Below are 27081 nucleotides of genomic sequence, written 5' to 3'. Positions count from 1 at the left end.
AGTCTGAGGTCCTGAGTGCTGTGGACCAGGTTTTCAGTAAGGATATCTCTGTATTTTGCTGCATGCAGCTTTCCTTCAAGCCTGACCAGTCCCCCAGTCCCTGCCACAGCATGATGCTACCACCACCATGCTTCACTGTTGGGATGGTATTGCACAGGTGATGAGCGGTGCCTGGTTTCCTCCAGACATGACACTTGGAATTGAGGCCAAACAGTTCAATCTTCATTTCATCAGACCAGAGAATCTTGTTTCTCACAGTCTGAGAGTCCTTTAGGTGCTTATTTATGTGTCTTGCACTGAGGAGAGGCTTACGTCAGGCCACTCTGCCATAAAGCCCAGATTGGTGGAGTGTTGCAGTGATGGTTGTCCTTCTGAAAGTTTCTCCCATCTCCACACATGATCTCTGGAGCTCAACCAGAGTGATCATCGGGTTCTTGGCCACCACTCTTACCATGGCCCTTCTCCCCCAATTACTCAGTTTGGCAGGGTGGCCAGCTCTAGGAAGAGTCCTGGTTGTTCCAAACTTCTTCTATTTAAGAATTATGTAGGCCAATGTGCTCTTGGGAACCTTCAATGCAGCCTCAAATCTGTGCCTCCACACAATCCTGTCCTGAGCTCTGCAGGCAGTTCCTTTGACCTCATGGCTTGGTTTTTGCTCTGATATGCATTTTCAGCTTTAAGACCTTATATAGACAGGTGTCTATGCCTTTCCAAATCATGTCCAATCAACTGAATTTGCCACAGGTGGACTCCAATCAAAGTGAAGAAACATCTCAAAGATGATCCAAAAAAAATGGGATGCACCAGAACTACATTTCAAGTGTCATAGCAAAGGGTCTGAATACTTATGTCAATGTGATATTTCCATTTTTTCTTTTTAATACATTTTAAAAGTTATCAAAAATCTGGTTTTTGCTTTGTCATTATAGGGGTATGGAGTGTTGATTGATGCTATTTTTTCTTTTTTTTTAAGCATTTTAGCATAAGGCTGCAACATAAAAATATGTGAAAAAAAAAAAATGTGAAGGGGTCTGAATAATTTATGAATGCACTGTATGCTGCTCTTTTCCATACAATGAAAGTGAATGGGAACAGACATTGCAGAGCTCCAAAAAGGACCATAAAAAGTTTCAATATGACTCATGTGCTATATATTGTCTTCTGATGCCATACGGTAGCCCCATCATAACTCTTGAATATGCGCAAGTGCAAGGTTTTCTGTGAATAATGACTCATATTTTAGTTTGCTCCTCACACAAAACTATCAAATGGCTTTAGGAGAATTACAGTATATAACACACTAGTCATATGGCGCTTATTTGTCATACAAGTTTACGAATGCCTTGGGTTGTTGATGACCACTGAGAAGCATCCCTGTAAGTGACAATAGCTTGAAATGTGTAATAACGAGACAGGGTCAAACTGCTGTCAGTAATATTGAAACTGTTGTCTCTTGTAGAAATTATCACATTAAAACATCTAACCATATGAGAAAGTCGAATTTCATGCATATTTAAAGTCTCAAATTCTGCATGTACTTGGAAAAGTGAAGATAAACTAAATATGGCATTTTTCAATGTGAGGTCTCTACGAAGTAAAACTTTTGGTATCTATGATATATATCTGAGCGACAATTAGACTGTTTGTTCTTGACTGAAACTTGGCTTGGCTCAGATGGTGATGCATCCCTCATTGAGGTCTCTCCACCAGATTATACATTTCTACAAAAGTTTCGCCATGGCAAGAAGGGCGGTGGGATAGCCACTATTTTTATCCAGTCTTTGTCCTGTAAGGAAGTTGTTTTTTGGTGATTTTAACATTTTAGCTTATAATGTAAAAGTCCACACAGAGAGAATGATTAAGAAACATTATCTTAATACATCGACTCCAGCAATGTTTGTGAATATGGTTCAACATCAGTCAATATACAATGAAATGCTTACAGTACATGAAAATGTTGACAGATTCAATATTTTGATTAAATAAACTCTAGATGCTATAGCTCCAGTAAAAATAAAAAATAAAACTTTAACTAAAGAAATGCATTGGAGAAATGAGCGCGCTTGTCACTTTAAGAGAGAATGCCGCAGAGTGGAGCGTCTCTGGCAGAAAACAAATGAACTGTTCATCGCAAAATTCTTAAGAATCACATTCAGGACTACACCAATGCTGTACGTTTTCTTTTTCTACTATAGTTCGCCTTTTAAATCACATAGTTTACTTTAGCCCTCTGTATCAAAGTGTGATGAATTTGTTTTATTTTTTTTTATTAGAAAATAGCTTATATCAGACCCAGTATTACGCACTTTAGTAACACTGCATCCAGAGAAAAAGAAAATCCACTGCAATTTACAATGAACGTCTTCAGGACAATAAATAAAGAGCAGCTTTTGCAAATAATACCACAGTTAAAATGCTGTACATGTTCCGGCTGGAGAAACTAACACTCACACAGTTCAGGAAAGCATTGCTGCAGTCTAGATGGATGTTTATCTGTTATCCATTTGGCAAAGTTATTTACCTGCTATAATGTTTGGATATGTTTTACTGGTAGGGTTGTTGAAGCTTATATTGCTTGTCATGCTTTTATAAATCACATATTACTCGTGTGTTAACCAATCAAAATGTATCTTCATTGTCCGGTGAAGTTACAGTGACATGTTTAATATGTATGACTTCTGAAATTGACTTCTTGTAATTGTTATATTGCATATTTAAGCATATTATTTTTAAGTTTAATAAAGTATATTTTATCCCCACCATTATTGATCCTCGTTTTATGTTTTTAGTTTACGGTGTTATTGTGTGCATTGCATAGACACACTATTGTAGTAACTGAGGCTGGACGATATATTATAAAAACAATAAAGTCTACTATTGAACTCGTATCAGACATATCACGAGTTGAACCTCTTAAATCGAAAACTGTAGTACAATTCAAACATTGATAGTAGATAAAACACATGAATAATGATATTAAGATATACTAGTGGTGGCTGAGGAAAGTCCCCTTTTCTCTATTTAAAAGTGCTTTCAGTGTAGTGTCAGACAAGCGATTTAAGTGTAAAATTAATTCAAATATGTAAATAAGAGTGTTGTTGATCTTCATCAAAGCAAGTAATATTTCTGTTTCAAACGTTTAATCGTATAACATAATATCAACATGAAAATAGCACGTTATGACTCCGGCTCTGGTCATGATCACACACATGCGATGTCCAGGTAAGCTCAAATCATGAGATTCACCCGCCAGTAGAGCAGTGCCAGAACACGACTGACGTAATGTATCCTTCCGCAAATTTCTTGCAATTTTAAGTTTCAACCACAGATGTTGCTGGAGTTTTTAAACAGCTCAAGCGATTTTTAGATGAACACAATTTGCGTGAGAAGTATCAGTTGGGCTTCAGAAACAGTCATTGCACTGAAACGGCACTGTTAAATGATCTTAGAATGAATACTGATAAGAGGAATGCATCAGTCCTAGTCCTTTGGACCTAAGTGCAGCCTTTGATACTGTAGATCACAGTATTCTGTTTATCAGACTTGAGAACCTCACAGGCCTCTCAGGCACTGTCTTAAATTGGATCAGATCATACATTACTGGGAGGCATTATTTTGTCAAATTAGGTGACTGTACCTCTAAGAAACATGACAACTATATGGTGTTCCACAAGGGTCAATTCTTGGACCACTTTTATTTACATTGTATATGCTGCCGTTGGGTAAAATTATTCATGAAAATTAGGTAAATTATCATTTTTATGCTGACGACACTCAATTATATATCTATGTAGAGCCCAATGACACAGAAGCATTAAAGAGATTGTCTGAATGTTTGTTCAACATCCTATTATGGATGATCACAAACTTTTTGCATTTAAATGAGCATAAAACATTCAGGGGAAAACTGAATGTTCAATATCTCAGTGTCAGGTAGAACAAAAACATCAAACTGAATTGATTTGCATCCTCATCTCGTTTCAAATTCTCAGATGCACCCAAACCCTGACCAACAAATCTTTCACCGAATTGTTAATATGAACAGAGGTAAAAATATCCACATCAAACCAAGTGTAACATTTAGAGGTGTCAATTCTAAAGTGTTTTTTATTTTTATTTTTGTGAGAAAAATGCTTTGCAGTTTTAAGATTAAAGGGATAGTTAACCCAAAAATGCAACTTCTCTCATCATTTACTCACCCTCATGCCATCCTAGATGTGTATGACTTTCTTTCTTCTGCAAAACACAAACAAAGATTTTAAAAGACTATCTCAGCTCTGTAAGTCCATACAATGCAAGTGAATGGTGGCAAGAACTTTGAAGGTCCAAAAAAGCATATGAAGGCAGAATAAAAGTAATCCATATGACTCCAGTGGTTAAATCCGTGTCTTCAGAAGCGATATGATAGATGTGGGTGAGAAACAGATCAATAAAATACTTTTTTTTACTATACATTCTTCTCCCTGCCCAGTAGGTGGCAATCTGCACAAAGAATGTGAATAACCAAAAACAAAAGAAAAATGTGGAATTGAAAGTGGTGATTTACAGTAAAAAAGGGTTTAAATATTGATCTGTTACTCACCCACACTTATCATATCGCTTTTGAAGATATGGATTAAACCAATGGAGTCATATAAGTTACTTTTATGCTGCCTTTATGTGCATTTTGGACTTTCTAGCTGAGATATTTTTCTAAAAAAAATCTTACTTTGTGTTCAGCAGAAAAAAGAAAATCATAGACATCTTGAATGGCATGAGGCTGAGTAAATGTAAATGTACATTTTGGGGTAAACTATCCCTTTAATTATGAATAACCATCATATTTCTTACATGCCTTTTTCATAGGTTTGAATATATATGGTCTATATATTTACGCACACATTACTGAAACAATGACATTCTGGGGGGTGGGGTGGGTGGGTTGTCTCACACAACCCAAAGTTTTGATAGACTTTATACAGAACACTAACGTTTGTGATGTACTTAGTGATGCACATGATGACAGTCCTTATGCTGTGTCATGAACGTTGCGATTCTTATCCTCGTATCCGAAATCGATTGAGCTGAGTATGGTTGCTATGTTTACTCCTGCAAGCGAACACAACTTCCATTTGACGTCACAAATTTGAGCTCGGTTAAACTTACAATAAAAATGTTGTGGTTATTAAAATTTAAACTGTTTCATACATACACTTTTTAAAACCCCCAAATCATGTAGGGATGCACTTGCAGTCCACTGGGAAATAAAGCTTATGAAACTCAGACACAAAGACACTGACCTCAAAACACACACAGTGTCACTATGTCCAGGAGAGTATGTATTGATTTTTGAGCTGAAACTGTTTCACACAAAGGGAGGGGGAGTTTAATGAGTCTACAAGCTGAGAAATGTTTTGTCTCGCTCCATGGACAACAACAGATAGAGGAGAGTCAACAGTCCACACGAGTGTGGCTGAGAGCAGACGCTTGAACCGCACTTTGAAGAGAGAAAATTAGCCATGGAAGAGGACAGGGAGGGGGGATTGAGGCACGGAAGAAAGTGTAGTGCTCTTTGTGGGCTATATGACACCTCCTTTCATCTCAATAACTGCTCCACTTCAGTCCAAGGAGGAGTAATGCAAGCCTGTCCATGAAGAACAGCTAAAACTTATATACACACTGTTTAGTCTAAGCTAGCTAAGACACGGCAGTGGCTGAATGCTACATATGCATCAGTACACACTTTTCATACTAGAAGTGTTTTCATTCTGCTGTTTTGGAACATGGTTGCTGGTTTCTATCTGGTCTAAGCTGGTCCAAGTTGGTTGACCATCTTTAACATACCATCTTAGGCCGGTCAGCTTGGTTTTTGCCAGCTAATGACCAGCAGAGACCAACTAGAAACCAGCTACTGCACCACATTCCAAAACACCCGATTTTCTAAACAGCAAACACACGTCCATCCTGCTGGAAAAAACAGCAAAAACCAGTCTCAGATTGTACAGTAGGTGGGTTTACATGTGTTCTAGCTGGTCTAGATAGTGGATCAGCTGAACTACCAGCTGTTGAGGCTGAGGTCGACATGGTAGACCATCTTGGTCAACAACATAAGCCTACTAGGTACCAAAAAACAGCTTGACTACCTTTAGATGGTATGCACCATTTTTTTAATTATTTTTTTTACCTCCTGAAACCAGAGTGTGAATGCTGTGTGCATTTTCCATTTCCCTTTTTGATTTGTAACTAGTAGCACCTATAAATAAATAAAAAAATAAAATAAAAAAATCTAGAGCAAATTTCAGGAGCTTTCCTAAAAATGTATGGCAACATATGCGGGAGTAAGTTGGGAAATTTTAAATAGTAACAAGCTTTAATAGTCAGATTTTTTTTTTTTTTATTTTTTTTTTTTAAACAAATTGTTTATTATGTTTCCAGGAGTGTTGGTTTTTCATGTTTTTGAGACGTTACAGACATTACATCAGAAATTAGCATAATTCATTCTGATTCAAAGTAATGGCAAGCATCATCCAACCAATGCCAATCATGTTAAAATAAAATGACACATTATAAATTCTGAATCTTTGTACTGATTACTATTGTCCCATGTCTGCCAAACAAGTTGAGTGCATCAACTCAATCTGCATCAACCTCCAGTGTTCTTTCTGTCTGCACTGGTCTCAGAACAGTTCGAAATGCACCTTATTTTCATCTTAACTCCATATAAAGCCTCTGAAATTAAAATGTTTCAGCTTTTGGATAAACCAGTTGATTCTAAATATGATACAACACAGTAAATGTAGGATTTCTAAGGAAAAAATGTGCTAAAGTACACTTTAGTGTACATTGTGTTTAGCAACATGGTGTTTCACAATGAATCGCTAAAATCTTAAAAATGGCATATCGGATGAAACTAGAGACTCTACTCTTTTGACTCAAACAGGTTTCAATGTAAAAACTGTATTTGGTTTCTTATTAGATGTAGTTTTGTTGGCATTTCTCCCAAAGACAAACTCTGTATGTCAAAAGTTTAACCATTTACTAACAGCCCTTTTGAACTGAGATCAGTTGGTTTAAATGAATTAAAATTGTGTTGCATATAGCGAAGCCAAAATATGTCGACGCACTGTACGCGGGGTCGCACAAGGTTAAGCTGGGCATTAAAATAGTTGTGAGGGTGTAGTATTGTTGAGAGATGACAAGAAGCTAGAAGTGTACATAAATGTGTATTTGTGTGTGGGAAGAGATGGTCTTATTGTATCCGTATATGTGTTTGTTTGGGGATTCTTAGTAATGGTGTTTTGACAGGCTCTGGAACCAAGAATCTGCACACTGAAAGTTCTGGAAGTTGGAGATCTCCCAGCAGGACATCTGTTTGCACGACAGGTCCTTTCACTATAGCAATATCAGCTCACAAATAGCACACATGTGTAAGCAACACTAAAGCACTAGTGTATTTTATGTTCTTTAAATAAATCACAGCAATCTGTGGGGGAAGCTTAATACTATTATGACAGCAACCTCTTGCTCAAATCTTGCTTTCAAACACATTTAAATCTAACTAGCCTGATGGATGCAGTTTGCTCTGAATTAAAATGCAAAACTGTCTGTAGTAATTTTCCATTGAAACTTTTTTAAAACAACTAGCTTAGTACAAGGAGCAGTTATTTCAAAAATTCAGTCTCACTTGATTTTCTGCTTGCCTGTGGTGAGATTAATGAAAAACACATAGTTCACAACTTACAAAAGGAATACAAGATATCCGAAGACTACACTCTTAGAAGAAAAGGTTCCATATACAGGTGCATCTCAATAAATTAGAATGTCATGGAAAAGTTCATTTATTTCAGTAATTCAACTCAAATTGTGAAACTCGTGTATTAAATAAATTCAATGCACACAGACTGAAGTAGTTTAAGTCTTTGGTTCTTTTAATTGTGATGATTTTGGCTCACATTTAGCAAAAACCCACCAATTCACTATCTCAAAAAATTAGAATATGGTGGCATGCCAATCAGCTAATCAACTCAAAACACCTGCAAAGGTTTCCTGAGCCTTCAAAATGGTCTCTCAGTTTGGTTCACTAGGCTACACAATCATGGGGAAGACTGCTGATCTGACAGTTGTCCAGAAGACAATCATTGACACCCTTCACAAGGAGGGTAAGCCACAAACATTCATTGCCAAAGAAGCTGGCTGTTCACAGAGTGCTGTATCCAAGCATGTTAACAGAAAGTTGAGTGGAATGAAAAAGTGTGGAAGAAAAAGATGCACAACCAACCGAGAGAACCGCAGCCTTATGAGGATTGTCAAACAAAATCAATTCAAGGATTTGGGTGAACTTCACAAGGAATGGACTGAGGCTGGGGTCAAGGCATCAAGAGCCACCACACACAGACGTGTCAAAGAATTTGGCTACAGTTGTCTTATTCCTCTTGTTAAGCCACTCCTGAACCACAGACAACGTCAGAGGCGTCTTAACTGGGCTAAGGAGAAGAAGAACTGGACTGTTGCCCAGTGGTCCAAAGTCCTCTTTTCAGATGAGAGCAAGTTTTGTATTTCATTTGGAAACCAAGGTCCTAGAGTCTGGAGGAAGGGTGGAGAAGCTCATAGCCCAAGTTGCTTGAAGTCCAGTGTTAAGTTTCCACAGTCTGTGATGATTTGGGGTGCAATGTCATCTGCTGGTGTTGGTCCATTGTGTTTTTTGAAAACCAAAGTCACTGCACCCGTTTACCAAGAAATTTTGGAGCACTTCATGCTTCCTTCTGCTGACCAGCTTTTTAAAGATGCTGATTTCATTTTCCAGCAGGATTTGTCACCTGCCCACACTGCCAAAAGCACCAAAAGTTGGTTAAATGACCATGGTGTTGGTGTGCTTGACTGGCCAGCAAACTCACCAGACCTGAACTCCATAGAGAATCTATGAGGTATTGTCAAGAGGAAAATGAGAAACAAGAGACCAAAAAATGCAGATGAGCTGAAGGCCACTTTCAAAGAAACCTGGGCTTCCATACCACCTCAGCAGTGCCACAAACTGATCACCTCCATGCCACACCAAATTGAGGCAGTAATTAAAGCAAAAGGAGCCCCTACCAAGTATTGAGTACATATACAATAAATGAACATACTTTCCAGAAGGCCAACAATTCACTAAAAATGTTTTTTTTATTGGTCTTATGATGTATTCTAATTTTTTGAGATAGTGAATTGGTGGGTTTTTGTTAAATGTGAGCCAAAATCATCACAATTAAAAGAACCAAAGACTTAAACTACTTCAGTCTGTGTGCATTGAATTTATTTAATACACGAGTTTCACAATTTGAGTTGAATTACTGAAATAAATGAACTTTTCCATGACATTCTAATTTATTGAGATGCACCTGTAGAACCCTAAAGGGTTGTAGGGTTCCATCGCTCGCTTCATATTTGGAACCCCTAAAAGGTTCTATATGGAACCCTTTTTAAGGGTTCTATCAAAAGAACCCTAAAGGGTTCTTTGAGCCACATGGAAGGGGTTCCCAAAATGCAACCGTAATATTTGGTTTTTGTTTTGTTTTTAAATGAATTTTTTGTTTTATTATCAGAAGAACGTTTAATGGATATGCAAATTTAATAATAGTTCATATACAATATCACTAAGAAAGTGAAATAACCATAAAAAATACATAAGTATATTACGTAAAGCATTTTTAATAGTTTGTATTTACAACAACACAAGCAATAATTAACACAATTCATAATGCAATAGTTATGAGAAGTGACTTAATAAATCCAAAGGTTTGTAATAAGCTAAAAGTAAATTAGTAATAATATTATTTATATAAAAATCATAAACATTAAATAATTTAACATTAACTATGAGTTACCATTCTAACATAAGTAAGATTAATAAACAAGTAGAAAACTAAGCAAAAATAAATAAAAACAAATGACCAATAAAATCCTGTTAATCAATTTTAGCACTGGGGCAGATACAGAATTATTTTGTTGCCACTGGTCTGACAAATTGAGTGAGGTCTTTTGGATACAACAAATTAAACAAAACTTCATTTCACTTTGTCATCAGTTTGATGCTGACTCTCTGCACTCTCTGAGGAGGAATGTGCTGATCCCTGTAAGTAAAAGAAACATGAAATAGACCTGCTGTCATTATGCAGAGTAATTAAAAACAAAGAAATTGGTATCTCTCTAAGTTACATCTTAAAACTTACATGAATAGGAGTTTATTGTTTTATCTGAATGAAGATGGTCAAACTAGTAATGCTGCACTCCAGAGCCACTGCAAACAGAAATTAACCATTATTTAGTATCTTAAAAACTTTGATGTAATGCAAAATAATGAGAAATAATAGACAAATATCTACTTTTTATGACATTGTTTATGTCATTGTTTTGAAGTCAAATGTCCCCTTTGACTTTCACTTCTCATGGCTCTGATTATGTTGATGTTCAGAACTTCAGAAGTGCTCTGAGTTAGGTAAAGGCCTTTGCTAAAACCCATGTCAAATTAATATGGCATCTTCATTAAAAAAAACAAAACAATACATAATTATCATATTTTTGTAGGCTACACACACCAAATACTCACAAGTTGAGAAATTGAAACATTTCCATCACTTCCTCTCTTTGACTTTTTTCATATTCACACTCTTGAATAGAGCTTGATTAATCTCTTTATATCAGTGCAGTCAGCTTAATTCAATGCTGTGATGTGCTCCTGGAAAATTGTTTCATTTTCCCCACGTTTTCTAGATGCCAAGAAAATGTAGTTATTACATAACCTGGTATCAGGATTACTAGTCAATCCACAACAGAGATTTTAGTGATTCAAGTTTGAAATTTCTTACCTCCTGGCGGAGAATATCGCAGGCCTAGACGAAACAGTTTTGTCGACATTTATTCATTGTGCTTGCTGAAATAAACATGCAAGTCATAAATAACAAGCAGTTAGGTCAAAATAAATAAAAATAACAAAGTTAATCAACAAATTAATTAATTTATCTTACTTACCAAGGTAACAACGGCCTTTCAGCTCAACCGACTTTCTGTGACCGTTAAAATTTGAAATAAGATGCTCGTGCGTTCATGTCTGTGAGCACGCGGCTTGTGTAAGCTAACTATCCCTTATATAGATAGGAGGGGGAAAATAGCGCTACATGCTCAAGTTGTTGATTATGATAAACAAAATGTATTGCATCTTTTGTTGAATTATGAGTCAAGAATAGACTATACCATCGACTGTATATTAATACTAAGATAAACATGTCATCAAAAAGAGAAAGGACATTGGATCTGATCATCTGTCATTTATTGTTTTCTAATCAAACCCAAAGCTGTAGAAGTGCATTGTAAAAGTTGTATTTTTTCTGCAGTATGAAATGCAAATGCAAAAGTAATGTAGTGTAGTGTTCAAAACTATTTATAAACAAAACTTTCAATAATGTAATTTATGCATACATACATACATACATACACAGATACACACACACACATACTTTCCTACATATATACATACATACTCACATTAAGCAACTGCCAACCCAAAGGACCCTTCTGTGCAAAAGGTTTTTTTTTTTTTTTCTTCTGTTAATCTTTTTAAATAGATCCTTTTTGGCATAAAGCGTTCTTTGGAGCTGAGTAAAGAAACCTAGGGTTCTAAATAGAACCCCAAAGAACCTTTTTTGTAGCCTAGGCTTTAGATGGAGTGCCCAAGAAACACCTGATGCATAGTGCATGCAAAAATGGCAAGAATTGGCTGTAACTGGAGTAAACAAGATATCCATGAGGACAACAGTATATTCTGTTTTGTTCTTAGAGTTTTCCGATTTCCAATTTACCCACTCATGTAATGTTATGAAAAAACAAACAAACAGTATTTTGTCACTTTACATGTCGCTAAGGGGGCCTTTTTGTTTAAGTGAGTGGTTCTCAGCCAGAATTAGCTGCAATCTACTGTAGATTAGACTATAATGATCAAAACTAACTAGAACTGTGAGACTTTCCAAAGACTAACCTTGTCCCTTTAAGGGTTAGTTCACTCAAAAATGAAAATTCTGTCATTAACACGAAAGGAGGCAGAATGTTAGAGACTGACAGTCCCAGTCACCATTCACTTTTACTGTATGGAAAAAAGATGCAATGAAAGTGAATAATGACTGAGGCTATCAGTCCCTAAAACTCTCCCTAACATCTTCTTTTGAGTGTTTCACGAAGGAAAAAATCATACAGGTTTGGAAAAACATGAGGGTGAGTAAATTATGATAGAACTTTCTATCCATTCAATCAACATATGAGAAATCAAGCCATTAATATTTGATTGATACAGTGACACACCCACCTCATACTCCTGTTTAAAGCCGTAGCCCTCTGCTGTTTTCATTTGATTGATGTGTTGCAGGAGATCAGCCACTCGGACTGCCGGGTGAAGCTGGCCCGTGTGATAGGGTGATCCTTTATGCCCGCACTGCCGCTTGGGCGATCCACCTAGCAAACTACTGGACTCATTCATGGAGCTCCGTGGCTCACCTTGGTGACACAAACAAATAATTTTTGTAAGAACAAATCGCTTTTGGACATTCAGAATATACAATGGACACAAGCATACTATACCTGCACAATAGATATCAGGTCAAGCATCCTAAAATAGTTTAATAAGATTATTAACAAAGGCTTTTATAAAAATGACAAAACTATAAACAAGTACATATAATGGGGATAATTTGAAAATTATCATCTCTTTACTTCATCTTCTGTGTTTATAATTAGTATTCATAAATATGATCAGAGAGCAATTATGAATTCATGACTAGGGCTGTGCATTCAAATAAATTGGCAGCCTGCTACTCATTTCTCAACAGCAATAAGGAAGAGGAAATGCAGACAGTATATTTCACACAGGAGACACTTGAAATGTTGTGAGACAGCTTTGAGACATGCCATTAAAACTTCATTTTATCAACAGACCTCTCTTTTTGAGACATTAACTATTCAGTGCCTGTAGAGTAAGATACCTTTGAAACAGATATTATTAGCATTTTTCAGTCTCTAATTTCTACCATATTGAAAATCTCGACCATGATGCCTTTAAAACACAAGTCACAAAAAAACTAGTATATTTTTTAAAGGGATACTTCACCCAAAAATGAAAATTCAGTCATCATTTACTCACCCTCATGTTGTTCCAAACCTGTTTGAGTTTCTTTCTTCCATGCAACACAAAAGGAGATGTAAATAAGAATGAATATTATTCACTTTCATTGTACTGTATGGAAAAAAATGCAATGAAAGTGAATGGTGACTGAGACTAACACGCTGTCTAACATCTCCTTTTTTGTTCCACGGTATAAAAAAAAAGTAAAACGGGTTTGAAATAACAAGAGAGTGAGTAAAATATTTTTGGGTGGACTCTCCTTTTTTAAGTTTACATTTGTGTTTTGTAAAGGTTGAGTTATACAATTCTCTTTCTCTCCTACTGGTTTTCATGTATTTATGTATATATCAGGATTTAAAGCCTGGATTGTACAGGGTGTTATATTAGTACTTACAGGGTGTTATATCAGGTCTAATATCAAGCTGTATATAGTAACACTTCTAATTATTCAGAGCTGAAATAGACTGAGTGCTTACAGAGGGACCATGGCTTTGATGAAGCATTCACACTGCCAACTAATGAGGACAAATTAACAGAAGTTGCCTTAAGCCTCACTTTATATGTGTACGTGACTGCAAGTATGTAAGCGTTCATTTGTTCTTTCTTGTCAGCGAATGTCAGTCTTGCTTTTAGCACCTGCGAGTTAGGGCAGTGTGTGCCAGGAAGACGTGTATTTAAAGCGTCATAAAAAACATAATTTTTGCACTGTTAAAAAGGATTTAATAATTATGTTATTACAACATGTTAATTTACATCCATTTGACAGGTCACAATAATTTCTGCCGTTTCTACTCGACACTGAGTTTTCAGAGTTTCAACTTGTTTTCTTTTATTAGTTTAATTATTCAGAGTGGATGAGTTAAGTTTAATGAATTTAACACTCTAAGTAACTTACATAATTGATGTAACTTAGGCCTACTTCATGTTCCGAAGCAAAAATAAATTATGCGGTTACTTATTGATTTATTGTTTGTTGTTGTTGTTGTGTTTGTTTCACACTCAGTTACTTCTCATGTGGTGATTATTCAAAGGTCATTACTTCACCATTTTTGTGGTGTGGGTGTTAATGGGATAGTTTGCCCAAAGATAAAAAAAATTAAAAAAATATCCATTTACTCATCTTATGTTGTTCCAAACCCAAAAATAAGCAGATTTTTTGCAGAATGTTACCTTTAGTCACCATTTACTTTGCATGGAAATGCAATGAAAGTACTGTAAATGATGACTGCCTAAGATCTCTTTAGTTATAGGAATTATTTATAGCAGTGTCCAAACTCCTCTTTTCAATACAATGAAAGTGAATGGTAACCACGGCTGTCAAGCAAGATTTTCAAGGCAAGATTATTTGTGAATAATGACAAAAATCCATCCCACGAAGCTATTGAATGGCTTCAAAATACATGAAATAAGTTGTATGGACTACTTTCATGATGCTTTTATGTTGTTTTTTTTGGCATTTTTGGAGCTTGACAACCCCTGGTCCCCATTCACTCTCATTGAATAGTACAGTTTGTGTGCACGTGTCATGTCTTACTGCGGGTGCTGCACGTGTGGGTGTCCATAAATGACAAGGCCATCCTCTCGTCCTCCTGCAGAGTGCTCTGATCAGTGAAACTGCGCTCCATGGAGCCCATCATATTACTCTTCTCCTGCCTGTATGTAATGGGGGTCTTATTCATGTTCCCCGGCTTCCTACTGAGGAGACAGAGAGAAGAGAGCAACAAGAGAAGCAGGGGAGGTAGAAAAATGAAACGTGAAGGAAAAGGGGAGAGAAATGAGAGGAGTTAGGGGAGTTGGTGGGTGTAAGAGAGAGAGAGAGAGAGAGAGAGAGAGAGAGAGAGATCATCACTCCACTGCCATCCCCCCCTCTAAAAAGCACACCAAAAAGCCATGAGAAATGATGATGTGCAATGGAGAAGAAGCCACTTACGGGTAATAAGAGTATGAGTAGTAATCCCTTCTGGAGAGGAACAAAAAATAGAGGAAGAGAAGAAAGAGAAGAAGAAGAAGGGACATGAGATGCAAGCACTGGCAGAGCTCTGATTAGAGAGAAAAATGGCAAGCCGTCAGCAGCTTGCATTTGCCACGCACATAATGGAACACATGCAGCTAAGCACAAAACCTCAGCCAGAGCGGGAAATGGCGGCCTAATCAATACACTGTCTTGTGGCTTTTTAACAAGTTAAACAAAGTGGCATGCTGCGAGGGACTTTTATATTCACTCTCAGCTGTTGCAACTTCACGGCGATTCGGCTGTGTAATCTAGCCCAATATCTGCAGCTTTCAGAGTTGCTAAATTGTCCAATGAATCGCTTGGACACTTTAATTTGCATTCACATTACATGTGTTAGAAATTTGCATGCATCCATCTAGTAATATAATTTTAGGGCACATTTAGATATAATGGCTTGGAATTTTCTCTTTTTCATAAGGGCACGATATCACTCTTTCCATTTCAACCAGAAATATTCCCATCACCTAGCTGAGATAGAAGCATTCCAATGACACTTAATCTCCGGCTAAATAGTTGTACTGAGGGTTTGTGGTACTCAGATGTTTAGCTTATGTAAAAAATAATAATAATAATTTGTTGGAAAATGAAAAAGAGATGTTGCTGGTTGAGGTATGTTCTGATATATTATAACGAAAAATAAAATAATCAGTTTCAAACAAAATATTCAGATAACAGATCACACCAGGCTAAAGTAAAATAAGATGGTTTTTGGAACATGTTAGCTGGTTTGTTGCTGGTAGTTGGTCAGACCACACTGAAAAAAAAAAATTCTTAATCAGTTTTTTTTTTGTCTTGTTTTCCAGTAATAAGGATCTAAATTTCTTAAAAACCAGATACATTTGCTTGAGAAGCAAAAATGTGCAAGATAATAAGACTTGTTTTGAGAGAATATATATTTTTTGTTTTTACCCCATTGGCAATATGCTATATCTTGTTTTACGCATAAATATCACTAATTGATTTTGTTAAATTATGCTGTAAAAAGAAAAAAAGCAATTTGCCAGTGGGGTAAAAAAAAAAAAAAAAAAAACTTAATTGAAGACATATCATCTAAAACACGTCATAACATATTTTGCTGTTTTGCTTCTCAACATAAATGTAGCTTTTAAGGATGTTTAAAGATGGTCTAGCAGGGCAACTTCGACTTGTACTCAAGCTGATCAACCACCTAAACTAGCCTTGACCAGCTTGAAACCATGTAAAACCAGCTACCAGCAGATTTTCCAGCAGATGTAAACTAGTATTACAGCTGTAAATAGACAGTCTAATAACTAGCCTCTATTGACAGGTGAGGTGAGACAATCACATGAGAGAGAGATGGTAAATGGCCTTAATCTGTTGTTGAAGATTAATCTATAAAATGGCCATTGTGTAGATTCATCTTCATCTTTGAGGAATGAGAAGCCTGTGTCTCTCCTTTGCCACTGGATCTGATGACCTTTTGAGAATCATGAGCTAATTATCTCAGAAAGCACTCTTTTCCTCGCCAAATTATTGGCTCATTTCTGGTTCAGGGTGGCAGCGGGCAGGGGCTAATTAAGTGAGTAATTAAATTGCATTGCTCTTTAATTAAATATTTCACACTCAGATAATCTCAGTAGATGAAAACCCATGGTGATCTCTCCACCGAGAATGAGAGAGAGAACACCTGGGGGTGCCCTTCGACTGAGCCAAATAATCGAAGCAGTAAACTTTAATGGGTAGGTTTAAGTTAGTCATATCTGAACGCATAAAAGTCTGGTCTCTAAGGAAAAGATAAAGCCTAATTTGAAAGGCTTTTTCAAGACATACTGCTCTTGAAAACTGCCCATGGTCTTATAAGTGCCAGTGACTACAAATTCAAAGCAGTTCTTTGTTTTGCTTCCCATTTACAATGCAGGGCAATCATGATTTAAAGCAAAGCATGCTTTGGCTCTTTGTTCTTCATTTTGACCCGTAACTCACCCTTTTTTGATGATTATGATAATGGCCCCCAGTAGCAGAATCAGAACAACCAGCCCACCGGCACACACTCCCAGGATTAGTCCCATCTCCTCTGAGCGCTCAGTGACCTCCAGAACTCGCTGGTGGTCTTTACAGGCAGCTGAAAAACAATAAAAACATACACGTCAGCATATTTAAAGACCACATAGGTATACAACCTATAGGATAAATTAGCAAATGGTATAAATAAGCAAACAAAATACAGTACATTCATGCATACAGTACAAATCCAAAGGAATATTGGGGAATAAAAGAGATTAAAAATTAACAATGCTGGAAAAAACAGGTCATACCAGCTTAATAACATCCGGCCTCTTTTTGTGCATGAGTTTGAAAACGACATACCCAAAGTAAGATTCTTCCAGTTCTTGAACCCTATGGTCTACAAACACAAACTTGGGCTCATTTGAAAGTAAAAACTTAGACATTTGTTATTCAAGAGTAAAAATGTATCACTGTAGTATAAAAAAATTAGAGCTATTCAAAAATTTTGAATAGTGACCGCAAATATTAACATGAAAGGATATTAACAAGCCACGTGATAAGATGCCCGGGTTGATGGTCTCAGACGCGGAGGCAACTGGGATTTGTCCTCCGCCACCCAGATTGAGGCGAATCACTACGTGACCACGAGGACTTAAAAAAGTGCACTGGGAATTGGGCATTCCAAATTGGGTGAAAAAGGAAAAAAAAAATCTTTTGATCTGAAGGCGTATGCTTAACTGTTTGAAATTAGATTTGTAGACAAAAATATAATTGTGCCACCATATTAATTTATTTTATTATAAATCTAAAATTTAATTTAAAAAAAAGTTTTTGAAAAGCAGCCAATAAGTGCCCAGCATATAGATGGGAACTCCTTCAATACTGTTTAAAAAGTATCCCAGGGTGATACCTCAAGAAGTTGGTTGAGAAAATGTCAAGAGTACATTTCTGAAAATTCTAGGCAAAGGGTGACTACTTTGAAGATGCTAAAATATAACACAGTTTTGATTTATTTTGGATTTTGTTTAGTCACAACATAATTCATTTATGTTATTCCATAGTTTTAATGACTTTACTATTATTCTAAAATGTGAAAAAAAGTTATAATAAAGAATGAATTAGTGTTTCAAAACTTTTGACCGGTAGTGTGTGTGTCTGTGTGTGTATATATACACTATATTGCCAAAAGTATTCGCTCATCTGCCTTTAGACGCATATGAACTTAAGTGACATCCCATTCTTAATCCATAGGGTTTAATATGACGTCGGCCCACCCTTTGCAGCTTTAACAGCTTCAACTCTTCTGGGGAGGCTTTCCACAAGGTTTAGGAGTGTGTTTATGGGAATTTTTGACCATTCTTCCAGAAGCGCATTTGTGAGGTCAGACACTGATGTTGGACGAGAAGGCCTGGCTCGCAGTCTTCGCTCTAATTCATCCCAAAGGTGCTCTATCGGGTTGAGGTCAGGACTCTGTGCAGGCCAGTCAAGTTCTTCCACACCAAACTCGCTCATCCATGTCTTTATGGACCTTGCTTTGTGCACTGGTGCGCAGTCATGTTGGAACAGGAAGGGGCCATCCCCAAACCGTTCCCACAAAGTTGGGAGCATGGAATTGTCCAAAATCTCTTGGTATGCTGAAGCATTCAGAGTTCCTTTCACTGGAACTAAGGGGCCAAGCCCAGCTCCTGAAAAACAACCCCACACCATAATCCCCCCTCCACCAAACTTCACAGTTGGCACAATGCAGTCAGACAAGTACTGTCCTCCTGGCAACTGCCAAACCCAGACTCGTCCATCAGATTGCCAGATGAAGAAGCGTGATTTGTCACTCCAGAGAACGCGTTTCCACTGCTCTAGAGTCCAGTGGCGGCGTGCTTTACACCACTGCATCCGACGCTTTGCATTGCACTTGGTGATGTATGGCTTGGATGCAGCTGCTCGGCCATGGAAACCCATTCCATGAAGCTCTCTACGCACTGTTCTTGAGCTAATCTGAAGGCCACATGAACTTTGGAGGTCTGTAGCGACTGACTCTGCAGAAAGTTGGCGACCTCTGCGCACTTTGCGCCTCAGCATCCGCTGACCCCGCTCTGTCATTTTACGTGGCCTACCACTTCGTGGCTGAGTTGCTGTCATTCCAAATCGCTTCCACTTTGTTATAATACCACTGACAGTTGACTGTGGAATATTTAGTAGCGAGGAAATTTCATGACTAGACTTGTTGCACAGGTGGCATCCTATCACAGTACCACGCTGGAATTTACTGAGCTCCTGAGAGCGGCCCATTCTTTCACAAATGTTTGTAGAAGCAGTCTGCATGCCTAGGTGCTTCATTTTATACACCTGTGGCCATGGAAGTGATTGGAACACCTGAATTCAATTATTTGGATGGGTGAGCGAATACTTTTGGCAATATAGTGTATATACACACACACATATACATATATATATATATGCAAGACTATGCGCAGTGCCACACATCTGATACAAAGCCACATGTCTGATGAAGGTCTGACACAATTTTGAAGTCGATATGACCATAACTCTGATCCATAATGCCATAATGATTTATGTAAGTGCACTTCCAAAAGAAGGACACTTGGAGGCAACAATAGACCACTTGTAGTAACTCCATAAACCAATTATCAATGCGGTTCAAAACACACAATTTGTTTATATTTCAATGTAAAAAATACCACACAAACAAAATATACATGAATATATATATATATATATATATATATATATATATATATATATATATATATATATATATATATTATTATTATTATTATTTGGGAATATATTATAATGCATTCCATATACAGTACTGTACAAAAGTTTTAGGCACTTGCTGCATAGTGAGGATGTCTTCAAAAATAATGACATAAATAGTTTTCATTTATTTAATTTCATTAAAAAAGCTAAATCAATATTTGGTGTGACCACCTTTGCCTTTAAAACAGCACCAATTCTCCTAGGTACACCTGGACACAGTTTTTCTTGGTTGTTGGCAGATAGGATGTTCCAAGCTTCTTGGAGAATTCGCCACAGTTCTCCTATCTATTTAAGCTGTCTCAATTGCTTCTGTCACTTTATGTAATCTCAGAATGACACGATGTTCAGTGGGGGGCTTTGTGGGGGCCATGATATCTGTTGCAACCTGTTCTTCTATTCTAATCTTTTCTATTTGCAAAAGTAATGTTTGGGAGTCTAACATTTATATTTCCTATTGACACACTAAAGCTAAAGATATAAATAACCATCTTAAGATAAATGCTTTTGTGAAGCATCTTATGTGCCTAAGACATTTGCACAGTACTGTATATTTATGCATTTTATAAACAATGTGAAAAGAACATTGCAATTTGAAATGTTGCAATGGTAATAAACTTATACTTACAATAAAGATGCTTCTGGTCATTGTTTCCCCATACAAATGCAATTGATTTTTTTCCAGAGCTTTTGCTCAGCCGTTCACCCAGGGTCTTTAGCCACTGCCTCAAGCCGGGGAGCCTCGCTCTCCCTGGCTTCGATTACCATCAGTGAAGCCTGGAGCACACCTGCTCCCAATGCAAATTGAATGAAAAGCAGTGGAAAGTCAATGCATTGGGAGCGTGTGTGCTCCAGGGTCTAACTCACGGTGATCGAAGCCGGGGAGGGTGGCTCATCTCGGCTTGAATGACATGCAAGAGCCCCCTGGATGTGCAGTTGAACAGGGGGTTTGATGAAAAATTGCAGTCGGGAGGAGCGGTTCCTCCAGGCCCTCAGTGATGGTGACTGAAGCCGAGGAGGGTGGCAGCTCTCGGCTTGAGGCAGAGGCTAAAGGCCCTGGGAGAACGGCAAAGAAAAAGCAGTGAAAGTGATGGTGATGGTGACTGAAGTCGAGGAGAGTGAATCAGATCGCAGGTCCAAAAGCTGAATTCTTTGTCGACAGTATGGCAGTAACACCCCATAACTGCACACCGTGCGTAAAAGCGCAAACTCAAATACAGTCCACGGTTTTCCACTCCGAACTTCGCGAATCGGCATCAGGGATATATACAACCCTCATATCGTTGTTTTCATCTTTTCATTAGCTACACTACGCATCAGTCAAAAATGTGCTTTTCACTGTCCGACTTTATCCAGAGACAAACATGGATGATGCAAATCTTTACATCGCTTGTGTCTACTGTCCTGTTTGGCTATTTTGAATGACTACCCAATCACAACAGCACAGTAAATTTTAGAGGGAGGGCTCATTTTGTTGGTAAGACCCTCCCAAATATCATGTTTGGGTGTTTTGCAACTGAAACACTACACAGAGTTCAGGATTTCACAGAGAATGGACATGAATGATAATGTGTTGAATATGTAAAACCTGAACAAAGACAGATTAAACAATATTTCTTCATATTTGTACATTTTTGGACTAAAATCTCTAATGGTCTAAGGGACTCGACATGGAGGCGAAGGTAGAATCCATATGCAAGAAGTTTATTACAATCAGCAAACAAATCCAAGACACAAAGCAGAGATGTAATCTTTGAAGCTACGAAAGTAGTCGTTACACAGAGAAACAGTAATCCAATATCGGTAATCCAGAAAGCAGGCACAATAGTCATAACAAGTAGGCAATAAACAGGCAATGAGAATAACGCTTGGTAAGGCAGTGAAACTGGCAATACTTCGCAAAGTCACAATGGAGAAGCATGGCTATTTATATAGTACAAATAGGAAGTCACCATAGAAGAAACGGTATAGTGTCAGTATTCGGGAGAGGGCTCCCTCTGGTGGTCGGCTGAAGGGATACCAGCCTCATTCGTTACAGAACCCCCCCCACCCCCTCTATGAACAACTCCCGGTGTTCTTCTTCATGGTCATCCTCTTGGTCGTGGTGCAGGACGATTCGGGTGCGCTCGGTGGAAGTCATGGATCAATGATGGGTCCAGAATGTCCTTGGTGGCTACCCAAGATCTCTCCTCTGGTCCATAACCTTCCCAATCCACCAGAACTGCATCTGGCCCCCTCGACGACGTGAGTCTATGATCTCTCTGACCATGTAAGCAGGTGATCCGTCTATCTCCAATGGAGGAGGCGGCTCAGGATCCGTGGTTCCGGGGCCAGATGTCGGGTGAACAGGTTTCAACAATGACACATGAAAGGACAGATGCGGTAGTTAGCAGGTAGCTCCAGTCAGTAAGTTACAGGATTGATTTGTCTTACAATTCTGAATGGACAAACAAACCTGGGGCTGAGTTTCCTGCAGGGTAGCCGCAACTTGTGTCTCGTGTAGATAGCCAGACTCTCTGGCCAGGTTGATAGTTGGGGTGGGGATGCCTCCGTTGATCAGCTTGGATTTGTTGGGCCCGGATTGCCCGCTGCAATCTGACGTGCACACTGTCCCACACTTGCTTGCTCCGCCTGATCTAATCATACACCGCTGGCACCATAGAGGGTTCACCTGACCAAGGGAACATAGAAGGTTGGTAGCCCAGCACACATTGGAAAGGAGTGAGTCCAGTAGATGAGTGTGTGAGGAATTCTGGGCGTATTCAGCCCATGGGAGGAAGTCGCTCCACCTCTGTTGTTCTCGACTGCAGTAAGACCTGAGGTATCTGCCGATTTCCTGGTTTAGTCTCTCCTCCTGTCCATTTGCCTGAGGATGATAACCTGACGTGAGGCTGACGTTGATGTCCAGCTGTTTACAGAAAGCCTGCCAGACTCTTGAAGTGAACTGTGGTCCCTGGTCAGACACTGTCTTCTGGCAGACCATAGATCTGGAAAACTTGGTGGAACAGAGCGTTAGCGGTTTCCATGGCAGTGGGTAGACCTTTCATGGGGATTAGTCTGCATGACTTAGAGAAACGATCAATGATAACAAAGATGGTGGTATACCCATTGGAGTTTGGCAGATCGTGATGAAGTCGACGGACAGGTGGGACCAGGGTCTCTGAGGGATAAGCAGTGGCAGGCCGGCTGGCAGTTCTCTGGGGGTTTTAGACTTTGCACAAACTTGACATGCTTTAATGTATGCAGTGACATCATTAATGATTGAAGGCCACCAAAATGAGTTATGTACCAGGCTTATAGTTTTCTGGATGCCAGGGTGTCCAGTGCTGAGGGAGGTATGGATCCATTGGATTGTTCTTTGGCGTAGAGTGCGTGATACATAATGTTTCGTTGGAGGACATTCAGGTGGTGCAGGGAGTAGTTCTTTATTTCCAACATCATAGTTCCTTTCAGCTGAGTTCAGTTTGTGGGAAAAGAAAGCAAATGGATAAAATTTACCAGGGTTACCATGGCGTTGAGAGAGCACCGCCCCATGCCGCAGTCTGAAGCATCCACTTCCACAATGAACAGTTGGTTAGGATCTGGGTGCTTGAGAATAGGGGCGGTCGTGAAACTTGTGTTGAGAGTGTCGAAGGCCTTTTGAGCACAGTCACTCCATGGTAGCTTGGGTGGTTTTCCCTTGAGTAATGATGTTAAAGGGGCAGAGATGAGACTGTAGTTGTGGATAAACCACCTGTAGAAGTCCGCAAAACCCAGGAAACATTGTAGCTCCTTAACAGTGTTGGGTCTTGGCCACTCTGTGACTGCCAGGATCTTGGAGTCATTCATCTCAATGCCTTTATGACTGATGATATACCCTAAGAATGTTGTATGGGTAACGTGGAACTCACACTTCTCTGCTTTCATGTAGAGTTGGTGTTTCAGAAGGCGGGAGAGGACCATTTTAATGTCTTTGTGTTGTGATTTATCTTGGGAGTATATAAGTATGTCATCAATGTAGGCGATGACACATCTGTTGAGGAGGTCTCTGAAGATCTCATTGATGAATGGAACACAGCTGGTGCATTGGCCAGGCCATAAGGCATCACCTGGTATTCATAGTGCCCCCTAGTGGTGATAAATGTGGTTTTCCACTCATCTCTCTCTCTCTAATACGAATCAAGTTGTATGCACTTCTCAAATCCAGTTTTGTGTAGATGCGTGCTTCACGTAGTTGTTCTAGGGCAGACAGAACAAGAGGGAGTGGGTACCTGTACTTGATAGTCACTGTGTTCAATCCACAGTAGTCAATGCATGGATGGAGCCCTCCATCTTTCTTCTCAATGAAGAAGCCTGCTGCAGCTGGTGAGGTGGAAGGACAAATGAACCCTGAAGCTAAAGCCTCTTCGACATATGTCTCCATGATCATGGTTTCAGGTCTTGACAATGGATAGGCTTTGCTCCTAGGAGTTGCCATGTTGGGTAGTAACTCAACAGCACAGTCCCATTCACAGTTTAAACATGCATTAAACATAAATTAAATGTAAAAAAATACGCAAGTGGGTAATTTTTGACCCACCCGTCATTAAGAGGTTAAGATCGAGCTTTGAACAAACTGATCAATCACTTCAAGCAGTATTTTGGAATATGGTTAAACAGCTCAGCCAGATCTTCAACAACTTAGCCATGGTGGTCAACCAGTTCTAATCACCATCTTGAAAAGATGAGCATTGCTAGTCACCAACATATGTTGGGTTTTGGCATCTCTAGCATGAGACACTGGTGTGTTGGTGTCCCCACCAGGCTTCTTCACTTGCTTAACCAGCAAGAATTCCTTGGTCAACCTTTTTCTTCTTCTGGTGAATAGTATGGCTCTTCTGGTCCACCAGCTAGACCAGCACTAACCAGCATAAACCAGCCTTGAAACCCATACAAGTCTAAGCTGGTCTTTTCAGCAGGGCAAGTTGATTAAGATGGTTTATTAGGTTGACCTTGGCTGGTAGTCTAGCATCTTAAGCAGCCTTAACCAGCTAATGACCAGCTTCCACTTGCTAGAAACCATACAGAACCAGTTTCCATCTACCAAGGTGATTTTAGCTGGATTTTTCAGAAAAAAAGGGGATTCAGACTGACAAAACATTAAACTAAAGACCTGTTGCACTCCACCAACAGAAAGACAAAAAAAGTAAGACAGGAAAAAGAGAATTGACACTCTTTGAAGGAAAGTGAGAAATGTACCAAAAATCTGCAGGTAATAACCCAAAAGGCACTCATGGATAGAGACCCAAAGGTAAAGAATTGTAAGATCTCTTGCAATCCTAAGGGCTATTTCAATCTCTCATTGTGAGTGCCAGACGTTTCTCATTACTACTCTGCCACGCAGATTGCACGCCTCCTCAGCGGTGCGAGCACCAACTGCACCCAGACGGCTATTTATCCCCAGCACCTGTCTCCATTGACAGCGAGTGGGCAGGGGTCATTTCACAATCTGAGGCTCCAGGGGAGAGCACAACTCTCAGTCACACTGGAGAATGAGTCTGTGTGATCCAAGACTGAGCAAAGAGAAAAAGTACATATGCAATGGAGCCTGAGGCAAATTGCCCTGACCTGGATTGGCATTAGCCTGGCTATTTATACTCTATTCACATGCACATGCTTGTGTGGGAATTTTGTGAATATGGGGATATTGTGCAGGTTTTTGTGAGTTTATGTGAGTTAGGGAGTATGTGGCATTTTACAGGAAATCTATATGTTCTGCTCTCTCACAACAATGCAAAATTAAAGTTCAATAAGCACTAAAAAGGTTTTGAGCAACACAAAGGCAGCAGGAGAGAAATGCTGCTTTCTAAACGAGAGGGGCACTGGATTGTTCATTCTCGGGAATAGGAATGGGAATAAGGAATTTAACAATCTGGATTCTTAACAATTCTGGTTACATAATGGTTCCATTAATGACTCTTTTAGTCTTTTTAAGGAAGAATTATTTGTAAATAATATATGCAACTCTTGTTCTATGCAAGCCTGTTGCCAAATTATGACAAAGGCTCAGTCCGAAAATAGGGAAATGTCAGAGTTCTGCCCTTTGTTTTGGGTTTTCTTTCTCCTTTGTGGCAGAGCCCTGACATGTATGTGTTCTTCGTCTGTTTTGTGTATAGTATCTGGCTTCAGCCACTTCGATTGGTTCAGATTATTCACTGTGTGTCTGAGTCCAGGAACTTGTGTTTTGTCTCATGCTGAGTGAATGCACTTGAGTTTGTGTTTTCTCATTCCCTTGTGCATTCGTGTCTGATTTCAGTGATACCCCGCCCTCTCATTTGTCTTGTTATCCAGGGGTGGATCTAGAAATGTTTTTTTATGGGGTGGCAAGGGGGTGGCATGCAGACTATGAGGAGTGGCAACACTAAAGCAAGCACCCATGCGTAGTTCTTATGGATTAAGGTAACAAGTACTAGTTCATTAACTGGAGTCACTATCAAATTACAAATGTCCATTAATTAGTGATACAACTGCATTTCCACAGTAACCACATAGTAACCATTTTGCTACTGATTTGCTTAATAAAAAATAAGTAACAAATTATATATCTCCAGAGCACCAAGTCATTGTCTATTAAACACATCAACAAATTCTAAATGTTCCTAAGCTTCACATATAGAACTGGCAATCTGGACTAAACGTCACCACCTTATGCAGGCATTTTTATTGTTTGTTTTGTTAAGTGTACCCATGGATGGAAAATGCATGCATATCCCATGTTATTCTGCTAATAAATACCTGTAGGCCTATCACCTTTGTTACAGCTGGAATAAGCCATTTGAAAGTGAAGATTAACACAAATTTAGGTCTAAATGAAAATAAACTGTGCAGAAAATTGTACTGTGGGGGGCAGTGCTGCAAAACTCATGAATATGAATTATGCTATGTACAGTAAAATATCCTTTTAAATTACCTGTTTCAAACAGTCATTCTTAATGACTGATTCAAGCACCCAAATATGGTAATTTCATCTCTACATCTGCCACTATGAGTCTTGAGATTTTGTTAGTAGATGAATACATAGATCAGCACTTTGATTAAGAACATGACTGATTGATCTAGTGGTAAATGTTTGCCTTTAGTTTTTAGAGGTTTTGGATTCTAATTTGTCCAAATATAAATTTTTATCTTAATAAAACAAGATTGCATCTGTATGTCAGTGGATGGGTGTTACACTTTTAAA

The 27081-nt window shown here is 38.6% G+C and overlaps 1 protein-coding gene and 1 long non-coding RNA gene across 12 annotated transcripts in view; both read right to left on the bottom strand.

Annotated features, from left to right (window-relative positions):
* Positions 1-27081, bottom strand: part of LOC127453603 (receptor-type tyrosine-protein phosphatase U-like) — a 374740-nt gene that overhangs the window by 63465 nt on the left and 284194 nt on the right. For 5 of the 11 annotated variants that reach the window (XM_051720082.1, XM_051720086.1, XM_051720087.1 and 2 more), the window contains exons 14-17: positions 17085-17223; positions 15057-15086; positions 14661-14821; positions 12314-12501 (exon numbers count right to left, since the gene is read on the bottom strand). In XM_051720082.1, coding sequence (XP_051576042.1) covers positions 12314-12501; positions 14661-14821; positions 15057-15086; positions 17085-17223 — 518 coding nt within the window. The remainder of the gene's footprint in view (positions 1-12313; positions 12502-14660; positions 14822-15056; positions 15087-17084; positions 17224-27081) is intronic. The other 6 variants (XM_051720090.1, XM_051720092.1, XM_051720093.1 and 3 more) reach the window with 3 other exon arrangements.
* LOC127453608 (uncharacterized) lies at positions 9668-12307 on the bottom strand. Its single transcript, XR_007899431.1, has 3 exons — positions 10824-12307; positions 10188-10724; positions 9668-10088 (listed from the first exon to the last, which is right to left on the bottom strand). It is a non-coding gene; the product is annotated as an uncharacterized LOC127453608 (long non-coding RNA).

This window comes from Myxocyprinus asiaticus, chromosome 16, assembly GCF_019703515.2.
Source record: "Myxocyprinus asiaticus isolate MX2 ecotype Aquarium Trade chromosome 16, UBuf_Myxa_2, whole genome shotgun sequence".
NCBI classification, from domain to species: Eukaryota; Metazoa; Chordata; class Actinopteri; order Cypriniformes; family Catostomidae; genus Myxocyprinus; species Myxocyprinus asiaticus.
Note: the sequence above shows the minus strand (reverse complement) of the source record. Positions and strands in the feature narration are given on the sequence as shown.